The sequence below is a fragment of the Hemitrygon akajei genome, chromosome 3 (assembly GCF_048418815.1).
Source record: "Hemitrygon akajei chromosome 3, sHemAka1.3, whole genome shotgun sequence".
NCBI classification, from domain to species: Eukaryota; Metazoa; Chordata; class Chondrichthyes; order Myliobatiformes; family Dasyatidae; genus Hemitrygon; species Hemitrygon akajei.
The window spans coordinates 152,261,506-152,279,342 of NC_133126.1; the positions used below are offsets into that span (position 1 = coordinate 152,261,506).

At 39.3% G+C, this 17,837-nt stretch overlaps 1 protein-coding gene across 4 annotated transcripts in view; it reads left to right on the top strand.

Annotated features, from left to right (window-relative positions):
- The window catches only part of plch1 (phospholipase C, eta 1), a 94,832-nt gene that overhangs the window by 29,285 nt on the left and 47,710 nt on the right, over positions 1-17,837 (top strand). For 2 of the 4 annotated variants that reach the window (XM_073041074.1, XM_073041071.1), the window contains 5 exons: positions 2,606-2,776; positions 3,568-3,661; positions 9,879-10,082; positions 13,078-13,198; positions 15,269-15,440. In XM_073041074.1, coding sequence (XP_072897175.1) covers positions 2,606-2,776; positions 3,568-3,661; positions 9,879-10,082; positions 13,078-13,198; positions 15,269-15,440 — 762 coding nt within the window. Of the gene's footprint in view, positions 1-2,602; positions 2,777-3,567; positions 3,662-9,878; positions 10,083-13,077; positions 13,199-15,268; positions 15,441-17,837 lie in introns of all 4 variants that reach the window. The other 2 variants (XM_073041072.1, XM_073041073.1) reach the window with 2 other exon arrangements.

Here is a 17,837-nt window from a genome sequence, read left to right on the forward strand (position 1 = left end):
AATGTGAAACTATCTACTGCAGCATGCAAAGCAATACATTTCATTTTAAAATATGTGAGAGACTTGAAAATGATGGCATTAATATAGAGTTTGGAGAATGTTAATCTTAATGCAGCCCCCTCACCAGGCTCATATGGAAACTTGGTTAACAGCCACAGGACTCAGTGGTGAGAAGGCCACCTTTCATAAGAAATAGGCGTCTAAGGTTGGTATGATTTGGGCTCAACCAAACAGGAATGTCGTGATGTTCCGATTAAAGAAACCTCAGTTTGAATGAATGCTGTGGAAGTACTGCCCATGTGCAATTGTTGGTCGTCAAGACATAACAACTCATACACTGCATAAAATTATAAGCAAAGTATATTTACAAATATCAGTTTTATCAAACAGTTCGTAGGAAAAAGAGAAAAGGGAAAATTAAACTGTCTCATTACAGTTAAAACCTCTCTAAATGTGCACATTGTTGGAACTCATGTCGAAGTTGTCTTTTTACTCGCGCAGAGGATCTAAAGTTTGCATAAAAGCACACAACGCATTCCAAGCTACGCTCGAAGTCCATCTGAAGCAAAAGGGCTCTTTCTCGGGAGTATTGGCCCTTCCTCCTTGGAGCCATTCATCTGCACAAAGCACACTGTGCAACGGGGTGGTCCATCCCACGGTATCTTCAGCCATCTTGCCTCCTGTCCTCTCCACAGCTCCTGCCAGAAAGACCTTCAATCCCATGGGTGTCTCACAAATCTCCCTCCGCCCAGCTTACTCGAAAACCTTCTCCCAATTTGACCATCCTAATTGGTTGACACAATATTCCTAAGTTGAAAACATCACAGCCCCTCATCCAAAACCCAAACACTACCAGCAGGACGCACCGCTTCTACGGAGAACAACTAAAATGAAATACCTACAGCAAACATCTTAACCAGGGCATTACATTAATATAGAGCAAGCAACTGAAACACCAGTGGTATTTCAGCCATTAAAATATAGAAGTAAAGGGGGCACAAGACTACAGTTGTTGTGAACTCTGTAGCAATGAGCAAACTGCTTGAGGAACTCAGTGAATGAAACAGCATCTGCAGAGGTAAAGGGATAGCTGATATTTCAGGGTGATACTCTGCATTAGGACTGAGAGTTTAAAGGAGAGATGGCCACCATAAAGAGCCAAGAGGGAGCGGTGAGGCGGTGGGTAGAACCCAGTTGAGGAAGGGGTAATTGTGCAAATGGAGCCGGGGAGGAGTGAGATGGACCTGTGAGACAGTGGCTGTTGTATGATAGATGAAGATATATTGGAGAGAGGACGGCAAAAAAGTGCTGATGAAGCCAAGTCGGGGAGGTGAAAGTGTATATTAAAGGTAGATGACTTCACTTTCCATCCTCTGGTTTTACCCCTCATGCTAATTTTGAAATATATTGCTGGCCATTCCTTGTCACTTGGTTGGAACTCCGTATCCAGTCGGAATGGTTCAAGAAGGTTGCTGATTACCGGGTTCTCAAAGCCAATTAGGGATCGGCAATTATGGTTGGTCTGTCAGTGACATTCAATTCCTGAAAAATGAAAAATGAAAATAAAATAATTTCTGCTCAAAGACTTTTCTGAAATGATTGCTGAGATTTGATAGCCATAGAGTAACTAATTCAATGGCCTTTTGTGCCACAGAGCAGCATATAATCTTTTGTTCCTCTGGCAAGTGAGAATGAAATGTAGTCAGTTCTAAGAACATAAAGAAAAGTAGGAATAAGACTGGGGACCCACTGGGGGGAAATGTACAATTTTTTTAACAGCTGTAGGCACCTTTACCCCACATTTCTTTTTGGTTTAAGGACTATTGGCTATTCAGGTTCATGAACCTGAGGTTCCCTCTTACCCAGTGACAGTGCTGGTGCCTTATGAATAAAAGTCTCTTCCACACTACCATGAGCTATGCATTCAGTCTTAATTTGCTTAAATTTGTAAAAATAAATTATCTATAATACTTGATTTAAGAAATGCTATTCTATAAGAATTGGTTCATTTCTGTTTATACTTATTACTTTGTATACAATGTTACATATTTTGCCATTAACAGTTGAGACTATGCCACATTAACTTGTTTTAAATTGTTACTTTATCAACAAATTCCTTTGTTGTACTTGTCGTTCATTGTTAAAGAAACGTTTCCAAATGGGATATTCTTTAAAGCAATATATAACAGTTTTATAATTGATTTTTGGATGTACTTGTGACCTAAGTAAGTTAGAATACTGGAGAGGATGTTCCATTTTCTAGTCTGGATGTCAACAGGATAGGGAACACTTCCCACTTTAAGCTTGTGAGGAGAAAAGTAAAGGAAAGCTTGTGGGACAAAATGGTTTATTTTTCCTGGTTGATCACTATAACGAATGATAACAGTATAGAATCTAGAAGGAGATTTTAGATAGTTGGATAAAGTGGAAAACAGTGGATGTTAAATTGTGGAGAAAAAGAACATCCTATCCAGAATTATCTTGATTAAATACAAATCTTAAACTGCATCCATTGTTTGAAATAACTTGGTCCTTGAAGTTGGAAAATCTTTTCCCTTAATTGTTTTCCCCTTGTCTCCCGCCCTCTACCCCCAATTCCTAGTAGGAAGCTGACACAGGTGAAAATAAGGGCAAATTAAATCTTGAAGAGTTCTCTGTGTTCTACAAAATGATGTCTTTGCGACGGGATCTCTTCCTATTGGTGAAAGCTTATAGTAACAAGAAAGACCATCTAACTGTGGAAGAATTTGCTCACTTTCTCAAATCAGAACAAAAAGTAAGTAAATTAAATATTGTGGATTCCTTTTTTTATTTAGACAAGTATTGTTTCCAATATGAACACTTATGAATTTTAGAGTATCCTGCCAATTTTAAATTTTTTGGTTTGCAGCTCAAGTGAATTAAAAAAAAATGCTAGTCTGATTCAAGATGCAGACTGCAACATGTCATGGTAGTTTAATTGTTAATAGTGGCTTATATTTATGAATGGCCTTTAAGGTGCAGAATCATTTTATGACAGTGTAAATGAGAGCTATCTAGTAATATTTATCTCATTAGAGAATAAAGGTTTTATATTTAAGGAGAAGCTTTAGGGATAAGAGAGGTTGAGAAATGGAGGGGCATATGGAGGAAATTCTAGTCTGCTGGTCCCATTAAATCTGAAGCGACAGCCACCAGTGAAAGAGCAACTAAATTTGGAGTTCATCAAAAGACTGGAATTAAAGGACTTTGTAGGATTAGTCGGACTAGATGTAATTTCAGAGATAGGGAAGTACAAGCGATTTAAAAACAATGGTAAGAATTTAAAATCAGTGCAATTGCTTAATTACTATCAGCCAGCAAGTATGGGAATTATTGATGAAAATGACTTGGTATGAGTTAGGATGACAGTGGCATATAAATTCATTTATATTTTTAATGAATAAACTTCGTTTAAACAGTTCAAGTGCAATTCCAAGGAATTCAATTCATATGTAATCAAACCCTGTGTAACAGATTTTTTTGCATCACATATCATTTTTCTCAAGTTAAGCACATGAGATTTACCTGTATCTTTATTCTTTACAGATGTACAATGTGACAATAGAATATTGTATGGATATTATAAGAAAATTTGAAGTCAGCGAGGCAAAGAAGCAGCAAAATCTCTTGGGAGTTGAAGGTAATGGGAACAATAAATGTGTGAATGGTTGTAGGTAGAGATTGAGTCTCAGATTGTCTCAATACATCTCAGATTGGGTCTATGGCATTCTTAAGTGGGAGGGTAAACGGCCAGAAGTTGTGGTACATATTGGTATCAAAGGTAGGAAAAAGAACAGGTCCTGAAAAACAAATATAGGGTGCTAAGAAGCAGGACCTCAATGATAGTAATCTCTAGATTACTGCCTGTGCCACGCACCAGTGAGGGTAAAATAGAATCATGTGGCTGAAGAATTTGTGCAGGGGACAGGGTTTCAAATTTGTGGTCATTGGGTTCTCTTCTGGTAAAGGTATAACTTCTACAAAAGGGATGGGTTACCAATATCATTTATGTGTGCATTTATGCTAGAGCTGTTGGGGAAGGTTTAAACTATGTTGGCTGGTGCTGGGAACCGGGGTGATAGGCCAGAGGGTGGAGTAGTTGATGTAAGGATAGATGCAGCATGTAGAGAGTCTGTGAGGAAGGGATAGGCAGTGGATAGGGCATAAATGCAGTCAGTCAAAGGGATTGAAATGTGTTTACCCTAATGTGAGAAGTATCAGGAACAAGGGTGATGAACTTAGAGCATGAATCAGTACATGGGACCATGACGTTGTGGCCATTACAGGCTTGACTGTCATAAAAGCAGGAATGTTTCTGGATGTTCCAGGATTTAGATGTTTCAAAAGGGATAGGGAAGGATGTAATGAGTTGGGGGAGTAGCATTGTTAATCAGGGATAGCATTATAAACTACAGAAAGGAGGACAATGTGGAGGCATCATTTAGAGTAAGTGTAGATGGAAGTCAGAAGCAGGAAAAGAGCAATAACTCCATTGAACATTCCCCCCCCCCCCCTCCAAATAGCAGCCCAGAACAGGAGTGGATCAGGAGGTGGATTTTGGAAGGTGTGAAATCCACATGGTTTTGTCATGCATAATATTGAATGCCACCCCCCTTTGTACAAAAGGTGTAGATGGAGCAGAATTTGTTACATGTGTCCAGGAAATGATTCCTGACTCAATATATGGACATGCCGACGAGAGAGGCCATACTGCATTTAGTACCAGGCAATGAACTTGGTCAGGGACGGATCTCTCAGTGAGAGAACATTTAAGAGACAGTAACCACAACTCTCTGATCTATAACATTGCCTTGGACAAGGATAAGAGCAGATAAAATGGGGAAGTATTTAATTGAGGAACTTCTGAGCATAAATTGTGAACAAGGAAATGTACAACAGAAATGTAGTTTGTTTAGGGAGCACTTGTATGGGGTTCTGGATAGGTTTGTCCCATTGAGGCAGGGAAAGGATGGTAGGGTAAAGGAACCATGGTTGACAAGATGTGGAACATCTAGACAAGAAGAAGAAAGAAGCATACTTAAGGTTTAGATAAAGGATCAAACAGGGTTCTTGCGTGTTATAAGGAAGTTAGGGAGGAGCTTAAGAAGGGACATGAGAAGTCCTTGGTGAGTAGGAATAAGGAAAACCCCAAAACAGTCTACATGATCGCGAAGAACAGGATCACCAGAGTGAGAAAAGGACCGATCGGGGATAAAAGAGGACATGTATGTCAGGAGACAGAGGATTTAGGGAAGGTGTTTAATGAATATTTTGCTTTGATATTGACCAGTGAGAGGGACCTTAACCAATGTGAGGACAGCATAGAACAGGTTGGCATACTGGAACAAGTTGATGCTAAGAAAGAGGATGTGCTGGAGTTTTTGAAATACATTAGAATAGGGGTCTCAGGGGTGGAATATACTGCAGGTTACTAGGAGAAGTATGCTGGCCCCTGACGTAGTGACATCTGCACCAGACTTTGAGGTTAGTGGTCCGGGTTCGAATCATTCCGTGCTGGGTTGAGCGTTGACCTAGCAACTTGGTCTCATAAAAAAAATGCTAAAGAAACAGCAAGGTTGCTGCCTGATGCAACTAGGGGAAGTGAGAGAAGAGATCTATGCATCATCACTGGCCACAGAAATAGTACTGGAAGATTGGAGGATGGCAAATGTTATTCCTTTGTTCAAGAAAGGTAATCTGAATAATACTGGAAATTATAAACCGGTGAGTCTTGCATCAATAATGGCAAACTATTGAAGAAAATAGAAGAAAATGTCTTACAAATTTGGAGAAGCATAGTTTGATTAGGGATAGTCGGCATGGCTCTGTGACATGCAGGTCATGCCTCACAAGCCTGATTGAATTCTTTGAGGAAGTGACAGAAGAAAGTGGAGCAGTGAATGTGTTGTTTATGGATTTTAGTAAGGTGTTTGAGAAGGTTCTCCATGGTAGGTTCACTCTGAAAGTCAGGAAGCATGGGATCCAGGGAAACTTAGCCATGTAGATTCAGAAGGCAGAGTGTGGTTGCAGGTGGAGAGTACTCTGCCTGGAGCTTGGCGACCAGTGGGGTTCCATGTGGATCTGTTCTGGGATTCCTGCTCTTTGTGATTTCGAAAGATGACTTGGATGAGGAAATGGATGGTTGGGGTTAGTAAGTTTGCAGATAACACGAAGGTTGGTGGAGTTGTGGATAGTGTGGAGGGTTGTTATCGATTGTAATGGGACATTGACAGAGGACAGAGCTGAGCTGAGAAGTGGCAGATGGAGTTCACCCTAGAAAAGTATGAAGTGATTCATTTTGGAAGGTTGAATTTGAAGGCAGAATACGGAGTTAACGGCGGGATTCTTAGCAGTATGGAGAAACAGGAGGATCTTGAGGTCCATGTCCATAGATTCCTCAAAGTTGCCATGCAAATTGATAGGGTGATAAAGAAGACATATGATATGTCAGCCATTAGTTGAGTTAGCCATTGAGTTCAAAAGCCATCAAGTAATGTAGCTCGATTAAAAACTCTGGTTAGACTGCACTTGGAGTATTGTGTTCAGTTCTGGTCAGAAGGATGTAGAAGCTTTGGAGAGGTTGCAGAAGAATTTTGCCAGGATGCTGCCTGGATTATAGAGCATTTCTGATACGAAGATACAGAAGGTGGAGGGGCAAGGAGTGTTGATGAAGTAGGCATTCTGCTGAAGGGCTTAGACAGATGAGGAGAATGGGCAAAGAAGTGGCAGAAGGAATATAGTGTAGGGAAGTGGATGGTCATGCACTTTGGTAGAAGGAATAAGGGGTCTAAATGGGGAGAAAACTAAAAAATCAGATGTGCAAAAGGACATGGGAGTCCTGGTGCAGGATTCCCTAAAGGTTTACTTGCAGGATGAGTTGGTGGTGAGGAAGGGGAATGCAATGTTAGCATTCATTTCAAGAGGACTAGAATATAAACACAAGGCTGTAATGCTGAGGCTTTACAAGGCATTGGTTAGACTGCACTTGAACTACAGAGCAGAGAGATATCCCTGCAAAGCAGAGATGAGAAAGAATTTCTTTAGCCAGATGGTGGTGATTCTATGGAATTCATTGCCTCAGATGCTGTGGAAGCCAAGTCATTGGGTATATTTAAAGTGAAGGTTGAAAGGTTCTTGATTAGTTAGGGCTTCAAAGGTTATGGGGAGAAGGCAGGAGAATGGGGGTTGAGAGGGATTATACATCACCCATGATGGAATAGCAGAGCATTTTGATGGGCCAAATGGCCTGATTCTGCTCCGGTGTATAAGACAGAGTGGTCAGCCAATGTTTTTTACCCCCCAGGCTGGAAATGGGTAATACAAGATGGCATAATTTTAAGATGATTGGTGTAAAATATAGGGAGGATATCAGAGGTAGTTTTATTTTACATAGAGCGTGGTGGGTGCATGGAACACACTACTGTGATGGTGGTAGAGGCCGATACATTAGGGACATTTAAGAGACTCTTAGATAAGGCACATCAATGAATGAAAATAGAGGGCTATGCAGGAGAGAATTGTTCTCCTGCAATCTTGGAGTAGTTTAAATGGCACAACATTGTAGGCCACAGTGCCTGTATTTTACTGTACTGTTTGTTCTGTGTTCTAAATATCTGTGGTAAGAAAATCAGAATTAATATTTCAGGTCATTAACTTTTCACCTAAATAGAACTGTTTAGTAACATTACTGTGACATGCTCAGCATAATGGAGTTGTGCCAGAATATAGCATTTTGAATTTTTCCATTCATATAAATAATCATTGAGTGTCAGTGGCTAGAATTTCTTAGACCAAGTTGTCTAAGAATTTTGCTTTTAATATCCCTGGCTATCTAGACAGTGTTTCGGATTGGGTGAGATGTTTCTAGAATTGACAGAGTTCTAGGAAGTCCCAGGATATCAAAATTATGGTTTTGTTTTACAAAGAAAATGATTTATCCAGCAACATTAGCGAAGTTCTGAATTACAGTCTACCTGAGGCATGCCAGTGCCAGCAGTGGAGTTGTTAGTAGCCTGAGAGTCAATACCACTATCTGAGTTCAATGAAGCAAACAGAGTTTGCTCTGATTGGGATTTTATGTCTTTTTGTTTGTTTATCATGCTCAGCAACAAAGAAGTCTCTTGAGTCGCTGTCTGTGATTTTCTTTTCTTTATAGTTGGTCTGAGTAAGAATGAGGTGGGAGATGTAATGGAGCTAATTCCTGATCCAATGAAAATCTGCGGAAGTTCATGATATTTTGGAGAGGATTATCTCTTTGGTTGTGCATTGACTTTCTGTAGTTGAACTTTGTATTCCAAGTTTTCCACATTTAATCTGGATTAATATTTGATCTAAGTACTCCTCGCAATTCGTGATACAGCAAGTTCAAAACCTATTACTAAATTAAGTAACATAAAGATATAAAAGCAAATAGTTTTAAAATTTAGTATTTTTTAAAAATGCAATTAAGTACTAATGTTTAGTATAAACATATCTCTGCTTGTACTTTTGTGTGAAACTGCAACTCCATCCAACATGCCTCTAGTAAGCTGTTATATAAAGGTCATTAAAGAATTAATGATTTTGGTGGGCAGAGCTAATAGGTAGAGGGTACAAAAAAAGTGCCATGTATATACTTAGAGTACTTTGTGTTATGAAGACAGATTTCCATACAGTTTCCAGATAGCTGGTGCATTAATCTCATTTGGTGTTCAGAATTAGAAGTGAGAAAAATTGTAATACATAAATGTGTAGAGTAACTGATAATCTTAACAGTATATTCCTTGTTATTTTAATAATCATTACACTTCATAAATACCTTACTGGATGTGGGAAAGTGTTGGAGCATCCTGAGTTTCTGATGATACATTATAAATGAATTGCTCCTTAACATAAATATTCTGTTTAATAGAATTTTCCCAAAGACTTTTATTTTTACTGGGCATATATATGTCACTGAAGAATCATATTAATTGCTTAGCATTTTGGTGCATGTAGAGATAAAAGAAATGATAACCATTAAGTAAATAAAATAACTTTTCAATTAATCAAGAACATTAAACAAAAACTTTAAGGAATACAAAGTGACATTAAGTCTGAAGACTACTAAAGGATGCTGAGACTGATATTAAGTAGTTGAATTTTTAAAAGTGAACCATGGTGTTCTCTAGTTTTACATTAGTTTTGAAGTTTTATTCTCCCCAAGTGTTTTTACTTGGGTTGACAAGTCTCCAGACAAATCAGGACTTGGAGACAAAACTGAAAAGCAAGTTGCATATCATTGTGAAAACCTGTTTGGTTGTTTGGAATTGTATTATGACATATTTAAACATAAAGAACTGTGATTTTATAGAGTATTATTAAGTTTTAACTTGTTCTAAGTCCTATCAAAGAAGGATATTTGCTCTTTTTTCAGTCAAGTTACATTAATCTGCTATCTGAATTTAATAATGGCACATCTTCAAAATATCAATAAATGTAATAGTGCGCATCGGTCTCAAAGTTTTAAAATTTATTTAATGCTGTGCAGTACTTCATGTCATATCGGATCAGAAAAGCCTTATTCATTCAACATGTCTAGAAAAGTAATAAACAGCATAATATTACAAATTTGGAATTGTTGATGAAGGATTCTTCAAATCCAAACCGGTAACTAAATTCTAAATTGCATTTAAAGTGTCTTAGGCTATTTTGAGATTTTTATTGATTTTGAGACCAAGGGACTTTCATATCATTACAATGTTTCATCCTCGCTGTGCTTATTAACCATTAATAGATGTTAGTCCCCAAAGGAAATAGTTTGTTTTGGTAACTAAAATGAATACATTTAAAGCAAAGCCTGCTCATAATCAACTCACTAATTCTCCTTTCACATCCAGGTTTTACTAACTTCATGCGCAGCCCTGCATGTGACATATTTAACCCCTTGCACAATGAAGTAAATCAGGATATGGATCAGCCTCTGTGCAACTACTTTATCGCTTCATCGCACAACACTTACTTGACAGGGGATCAACTCCTTTCTCAATCCAAAATCGATATGTATTCCTGGGTGCTTCAGGCTGGTTGTCGCTCTGTGGAAGGTAGTTATACAGTGTCTGTTCTAAATTATATATTCTGGCAAGAGCAGTAAAGCCATTAGTTTCCTTCCTCAGCTTAGCGACAGATACCGTATTCTTTATAGATGGGTTTAGTTCATTTCTGAATTCATGATGGACATAAGATGTATTCTAAAGTCCATTTGAATGTTGTCCTTTAACACCATTCAGGGTGATGTAATTGGTGGAAATGTACATGATTTACAGCCACCAATGTTGAGTTCTGGTTCACTTTAAGAGGCTATTCTGACATGATGGTGTAATTCTGTAAAGTACTTTTGCCACACTTTGTGCTCAGGTTTTGGAGTTCAATAAAATGTGTTACGGTTTTTCTTAAACATAAAATGACACACTTAGTTTTATTTGTGAAAACCTACATTGGTGATCCTGATGCTGTAGGATGATTCCAGAGTTATTGAATGTGTCAGCTAATGCAGTTGGTTTGAAACTGCTGGAGTTCTGGGAGTAAAATGCTTTTATTTGTCTTGTACAAGCCAAGGCCCAATTCATGTTGCAGGAAATCACCGTGGCCAACACCACATTTATTTTATGTGGTAGCTTCACTCAGTAATTCCACAGCTGTGAGAGAGGTGAGTCTACTAGAACACCTGCATGAACACTATAAATACCATTGCTGAAAACTCACCTTTTACAGACTTTTGGACGATCGGAGTCTGAGCGCGGCAAACAGTTGCTCTCCTTGCCCAGCCTCGGCGGTGCTAAGCCTTTGGAGCTAATGGACCACATGCTATCTCTCCAGGGAAATCAACATCTTTGCTTTATCTTTAAAGAACTTTTCATGCAGCAAGTGCCTCATCAAGTACGCATAGCCCTTGCTAATGCACTGGTGAATGACTATAGGGAGCTTGCTAAAATAGCTGAAAGTCTACACTCAGCCAGGCAGAAATGCATAATTCCTCCTCATTTCCCTGCCTCAATAAGCCCAGTCAGCAAGATGTCCGACATAAGCACGCGATACAGACTACGCCGGGTCTGTGTTTTTACCACGCTCACTTTGATACAAACGCTAAGAAGTGCTGACCGTCTCGCAGCTGTAACACTGCCAGCGCATCGGGACATCTGAGGTCTGTGAACACCATGGGTTCCAGCTGCCAGAGTCGTCTACTGTTCATTATGGACACCCTTTCAGGGCGATGCTTCCTGTGTGATACTGGTGCTCAAGTGAGTGTGCTGCCTGTATTGCCTATTGATGGGAAGGCAAAGAGCGACAAAACCTCACGGAAGCAGGATCCAGACTTACGGGATATGATGGGCAATGCCCTGCTTCAGTGGGCAACGTTACGCATGGGACTTTGTCCTGGCTAAAGTGGCTAGATCTCTGGTGCAGATTTCCTGTGTGCCCAAGGACTGTGAGTAGATCTTAAGAACTGCTGGCTTGTGTATGTCAAGGACTTTGGCTTGTTACCCTGCTCCCCACTGTAAGTTCCCCACAATGACTCTATCAAGCACATGCAGCACTGCATGTGAGTTTACTCGACTGCTGGGTGAATTTCCAAAGCTCACCAAGTCCGCATCCTCCACTACAGTCACAAAACTAAATGGGGTCAAACACCACACTTCATAACTGGCCTGCCAGTCCATGCCCACACATAGAAAAGCTGGTAACCGTGGAGGCTGAGTTTGGCAACATGAAAAACTTGCCATTGTATGCTGATCAAATCGCCCCCGGACTTCGCACCACCATGTGGTCCCCAAGTCTGATGGTGGTTGCAGCTTATGTGGCGATTCCAACGCCTTAGTGAGGCCACCACTCCTATCGTTACCTGGTCCCACATGTCCAACACTTTTCAGCACGTTTAGCCAGAGAGTTAATTTTTTCCAAAATTGATTTAGTTGAGGGTGCCTGTGTGCTCGGAGGACATTTCCAAAATGGCTGCGTTAACCCCATTTGGCCTCTTTGAGTTTCTGTGCATGCCATTTGGGCTGCAAAATGCAACACAGACTTTCCAACGGCCGATGGAATCTGTAATAAAAGACTTAGATTTCTTTTTTTTTTACCTGGGTGACATACTTGTCACCACTGCATACAAATCCAAATACATGTCTCATCTCCCCTCACTTTTCCATTGCTTAAGTCAACATGAGTTGATTATTAACCTGACTGAATGCCAGTTTGGGTTATCAACCATTCACTTTCTTGGCCATTGCATCTCCACAGAGGATGTGAAAATCTTCGCATCAAAAGTAGCTGCTGTTATGGATTTTCCACCACTGCACATTACTGAAAATCTGCAGGAGTTTTTAGGTATGGCTAATTTCTATCATCACTCCATTCCGTGAGCTGCTGAACTTATGCCCTCCCATATAGTGCACTTAAAGGCAATACCCCTAATAACATGCTTGATTGTTGAGCAGACATGACTGGGGCATTTGATGACACCAAACAAGCTCTTTCCAACTTATTCTGTGTAGCTCATTCTATAATCCCTTAAGTGACTTCACTGCTGCTCCTCCCTCCTTCTCGTCTGCGAGTATGAGCCATGTGCTTTGAGTTTCTAAGTCAAGCCATTCGATATTTTGATGGACCACTCATGTTATACTGCTGCATTGTGTGTTCTTGCTGTATTTTTTTTGGTTTTAATTTTTTGGTTCTAATTTGGTTATACTTTTTTCTTTATATAGACATGCTGAAAGTGGAATTGTTTAATTTTCTTTTTAAAAATCAACTGAATGGAAAAAAATTGTTTAATGAAGATATTCTTGTTTTTACATGGTTGTTTTCAATTTCAAACTTTTACTTATTTAATATTGAATTTTTAATTTTAATATTTAATTTTGAAATACAAATCAGGAACGTAACATTCTTAACCTATTTTATTTAACTTAAATTTTCTATTTTTAAAGTTTATTTTATTTTTTGTTTTCTAATAATTCTTCAGCAGCAACTGTGTTGTGTTGTTACTTATTCTATTGCCTTTAATCCTGCTAGACATTTAAGGTTATTTTCACTTTATTTCAGTTGACTGCTGGGATGGTCCAGATGGGGAGCCGATTGTACAACATGGTTATACGCTCACTTCCAAGGTCCTGTTCCAAGATGTGGTGGAAACCATCAACAAATACGCTTTTATCAAAAATGAGTGGGTGTTATCTTTTACTAACCTAAAATCATCAGATAATTATTGAATGGTTGTGTGATTGATGTTGCATTCTTTTGCTCACAAGATACATCCATCAGTTATCAATAGGTGTGTACGAGATTTTGCTATTGTGGTGGACCAGCATAACATTTTCACTGAAGTAATCCAATTTCCAGTGTAAGTTTATGCCAATGTACCAATGTAGTTTACAAGCATCATGATATATGAAAACTTAACATACAGTGTTTATTATATTGTGGAAATACTCCTGTATAATATGATGCCCATCTTCATCTTAGCTCAATATTTTATGCTACTTTAAATTAGGTATTTAGTTAGATATTTGAAATATTTCTTCACTATAAGATAAGTTCTCCATTTTCTATGTAAAACATTTCACAGCGCACCTAAAGTGAAGTGTCAGCAATCAAACTTTTCCATAGTTGAACAAAACCTTTCTGTTAAAGAGACACAATTTCCCATGCACAAAGCCATGCTGACAATCCCCAATCATTCTTTACCTGATTTGCTCTCAGATTCCCCTCCAGTAACTTTCCTACCACTGATATTGTGCTCATTGGGCTGTAGTTCCCCTGGCTTCTTGCAATCTTTCTAAGGCCTTCCAGTACCTCACCTGCAGCTAAAGGCCCCTGCAGCTTTCCCCCCCTCATTTCCCACAATATCTTTGGATACACTTGGTCAGCCCATAGAGATTTATCAACAATATGCTTTAAAACTGCAGGCACCTACTCTCTGGTAATGTTCGTAAGTTCCAAGAGATCACTATTCCTTTGATTCCCTGTCCTTCTCCATGGTAAACACACATGAGAAATATTCATGTAAGGCCTCCTTTGATGACAATTACATTGATCCTTAAGGAGACCTGTTCTTTCCCTATTTATCCTTTTGCTATTAATATACTTGTAGAATCTTGTGTGATTATCATTTATCTTTCAGAGCTATTTCATGTTTTCCCTCTTGTATACTTCTACATCTTTTGTACTTCTCAGGCAGCTTGTTTTTACCTGCCTTATACCTTTGTCCAAACCAGAGTTTCAATATTACCAGACAACCAGGATTCCCTAAATCCTGTCAACCTTGCCCTTCACTCTAATAAGAATATGCTGTTATTTAACTCTTGCTATCTGACTCTTAGAAGCCTCCTGCTCATCAGACAACTTTACCTGACAATAGCCTCTCTCAGTCAACAGTTGCGAGTTCCGGTATAATATTTTCAAAATTTGCCTTCCCTAACTTAGGATTTTAACTTGTAGAGCTGTCCCATCTTTTTCCATAACTATGTTAAAACTTATACAATTATGATCATTTCTCCCAAAGTGCTCCCTCACAGACACAATCATTCACCCTCCCTCATTTTCCAACAAGAAGTCCAGTGTTGCCTCCTTTGTAGTCGGGCAATGTACATATTGTTTGAGAAAACATTTCTGGACACATTTAACAGATTTCACCCCACCTAGGGCCCTTGTACTATGGCAGTCCCAGTTAATTTGTAATAGCAGTTAATTTGAAATCACCTTGTTAATTACAAGCCTATTGCTCTCACAGCTCTCTGATATCTCTCTACCTATTTGTTTCTCTAATTCCTGCAGAATGTTGGGTGGTGGTACCTATGATAGATCCCATCCAAAATGATCATCCCCTTCCAAACCGTCTCACTGGACCATTACCTTTGTTAATTTGCCCTATTCTCTAACTTGCCTGCAGTATTATTTTATTTCTACTTTGCAAGTTATTTTCTGAAGTTATGTTAATGTTCCATCATGTGAAGATTGGATGTACAAAGAGCAATCTTCCATCTCAATTTGATTAACATTAATTGCACTTCTTGTGTTGATTATACCAAAATTGGATCATCTGGCCCAAAAGAATTGATGTATTTCTATCATTTAAAATAAACAAACAAATAAATAAATGGTACTTACCAAAACATATTGAAAATAAATTGTTTTCCTAAGCCTTCTTCACCCACACTCAATTTTTTTTTAATTCACTAGATTTTTGTTTTGGCCTTTCAAAATTTTACTTGGCTATTTGTTGACTTTTTTCTAGATTTCCTGTTATTCTGTCTATTGAGAATCACTGTAGCATCCAACAACAGAAGAAGCTTGTCCAGTATTTAAAAGATATCCTTGGAAGTAAACTAGAGTTATTCTCCATTGAAAGTCATGGAAAATACCAGCTTCCTTCTCCTCAAAGTCTAAAAGGAAAAATCCTTATAAAGGTAAGAGTTTCACATTGTGACGTTATAGGGTGATTGTTTTTATTTCATTATGGAAAGAGTTTATAAATGATTAGGTTAGTTTTCATGTTTTAAATAAAGCAATGGTGTTAAAGCTTAGAAAAAAATCTCCACCATTGTGTAGCAAGTATAGAATGGGAATTGATGTGTTAATTGTTGGCTAAACCAGTTACGGAATCAGAATCAGGTTTAATATCACTGACATATGTCATGAAATTTGTTAACTTAGCAGCAATACAATGCAATACATAATAATAAAGAAAAAATAAGTAAATCAATTGCAGTAAGCATGTATATATGTATATTAAGTAGTTAAAATAGTGCAAAAATAGAAATGATGAAAAAAGTGAGGTGGTGTTCATAGGCTAAACATCTTTTTAGGAATCGGATGGCAGAGAGAGAGAAGCTGTTCCTAAAGCACAGAGTGTGTGTCTTCAGGCTTCTGTATCCCTTTTCTGATGGTAACAATGAGAAGAGGGCATGTCCTGGGTGATGGAGTTCCTTAACGATGGATGTTGTTTTTCTGAGACACCTGTTTTTTGAAGGTGTCTTAGATAATATGGACGCCTGTACCTAAGATGGAGCTGACTAATTTTACAACTTCTGTAGCTTCTTTCAATATCCCCCACCAATACCAGACAGTGATGCATCCTATTAGAATGCTCTCCAAGGTACATCTATAGAAGTTTACAAGTGTTATAGGTGAAAATCTCCTCAAGCTGCTAATGAAATATAGTTGCTGTCTTGCCTTCTTTATAGCTGCATCGACATGTTGGGACTATGTTAGATCCTTAGAGATCTTGGCTCTCAGGAACTTGAAATTGCTCATTCTCTCCACTTCTGAGGATTGGTTCTTGTTCCCTCATCCTCCCCTTTCTAAGGTCCACAATCAGCTCTTTGGTCTTACTAACATTGAGTGCAAGATTGTTGTTGTGACACCACTCAACTAGCTGGTATATCTCACTCCTGTACGCCCTTTCGTCTCCATCTGAGATTCTGCCAACAATGGTTGAATCATAAGCAAATTTATAGATGGTATTTGAGCTTTGCCTAGCCAACAGTCATGGGCATGGAGAGAGTAGAGCAGTGGGCTAAGCACGCATCCCTGAGGTGCGCCAGTTTTGATTGTCAGCGAGGAGGAGATATTATTACCAATCCACACAGATTGTGGTCGTAAGGTTAGGAAGTTGAAGATCCAATTGCAGAGGGAGGTACAGATGCCCAGGTTCTGTAGCTTATCGATCAAGACTGTGGGAAAGATAGTGTTAAGCGCTGAGCTGCAGCAAACGAACAGCATCCTGACATAGGTGTTGTATTATCTAAGGCCACATGAAGAGCTATTGAGATTGTGTCTGCTGTAGACATTTTGTGGTGATAGGCACATTGCAGTGGGTTCAGGTTCTTGCTGAAGCAGGAGTTGATTCGAGCCATGACCAACCTCTCAAAGCATTTTATCACTGTAGATGTGAGTGCTACTGGGTGATAGACATTAAGACAGCTCACACTACTCTTCTTGGGCACTGGTATAATTGTTGCCCTTTTGAAGCAGGTGGGAACTTTCGAAATAGCAGTGAGGGGTTGAAAATGTCCTTGAATATTCCTGCCAGTTAATTGGCACAAGTTTTCAGAGCCCTACCAGGTACTCCATCTGGACCTGCCACCTATCAAGGGTTCACCCTCTTGAGAGACAGCCTGACTTCAGCCTCCGAGACAGGGATCACAGGGTCACCGGGTGCAGTAGGTAGCTTCACAGCTGTAGTTATATTCTCCCTTTCAAAGCGAGCATAGAAGGCATTGAGCTCATCTGGTAGTGAAGCATTACTGCCATTCATATTATTGGGTTTCACTTTGTAGGAAATAATGGCCTGCACACCCTGCCAGAGTTGCTGTGCATCCGATGTTGCCTCCAACCTCACTCGGAATTGTTCCTTAACTCTTGAAATAGCGCTCTGCAAGTCAGACTTAAATGCCACAGATTTAGCTCTCAGCAGACGACAAACCTCCTGGTTCATCCACAGCTTTAGGTTTGGGAATGTACAGCATGTTTTCGTAGGCTCACACTCATCCACACAGGTTTTAATGAAGTCAGTAACAACAGAGACATACCTATCCAAATTCAAAGATGAATTCCTGAATACAGTCCAGTCCACTGATTCAAAGCAGTCCTGTAAGTGCTCCTGTGCTTTCTTTGTCCATACCTACTTGGTCCTCAGTACTGGTGCTGCAGTCTTCAGTCTCTGCCTATACTCAGGGAGTAGAAGTACAGCCAGGTGATCAGACTTCCCGAAGTGAGGGCGTGGAATAACACGGTAGGCATTCTTGATGGTGGTGTAACAGTGGTTCAGTGTGTTGCTTCCTCTGGTCCTACAAGTGATTAAG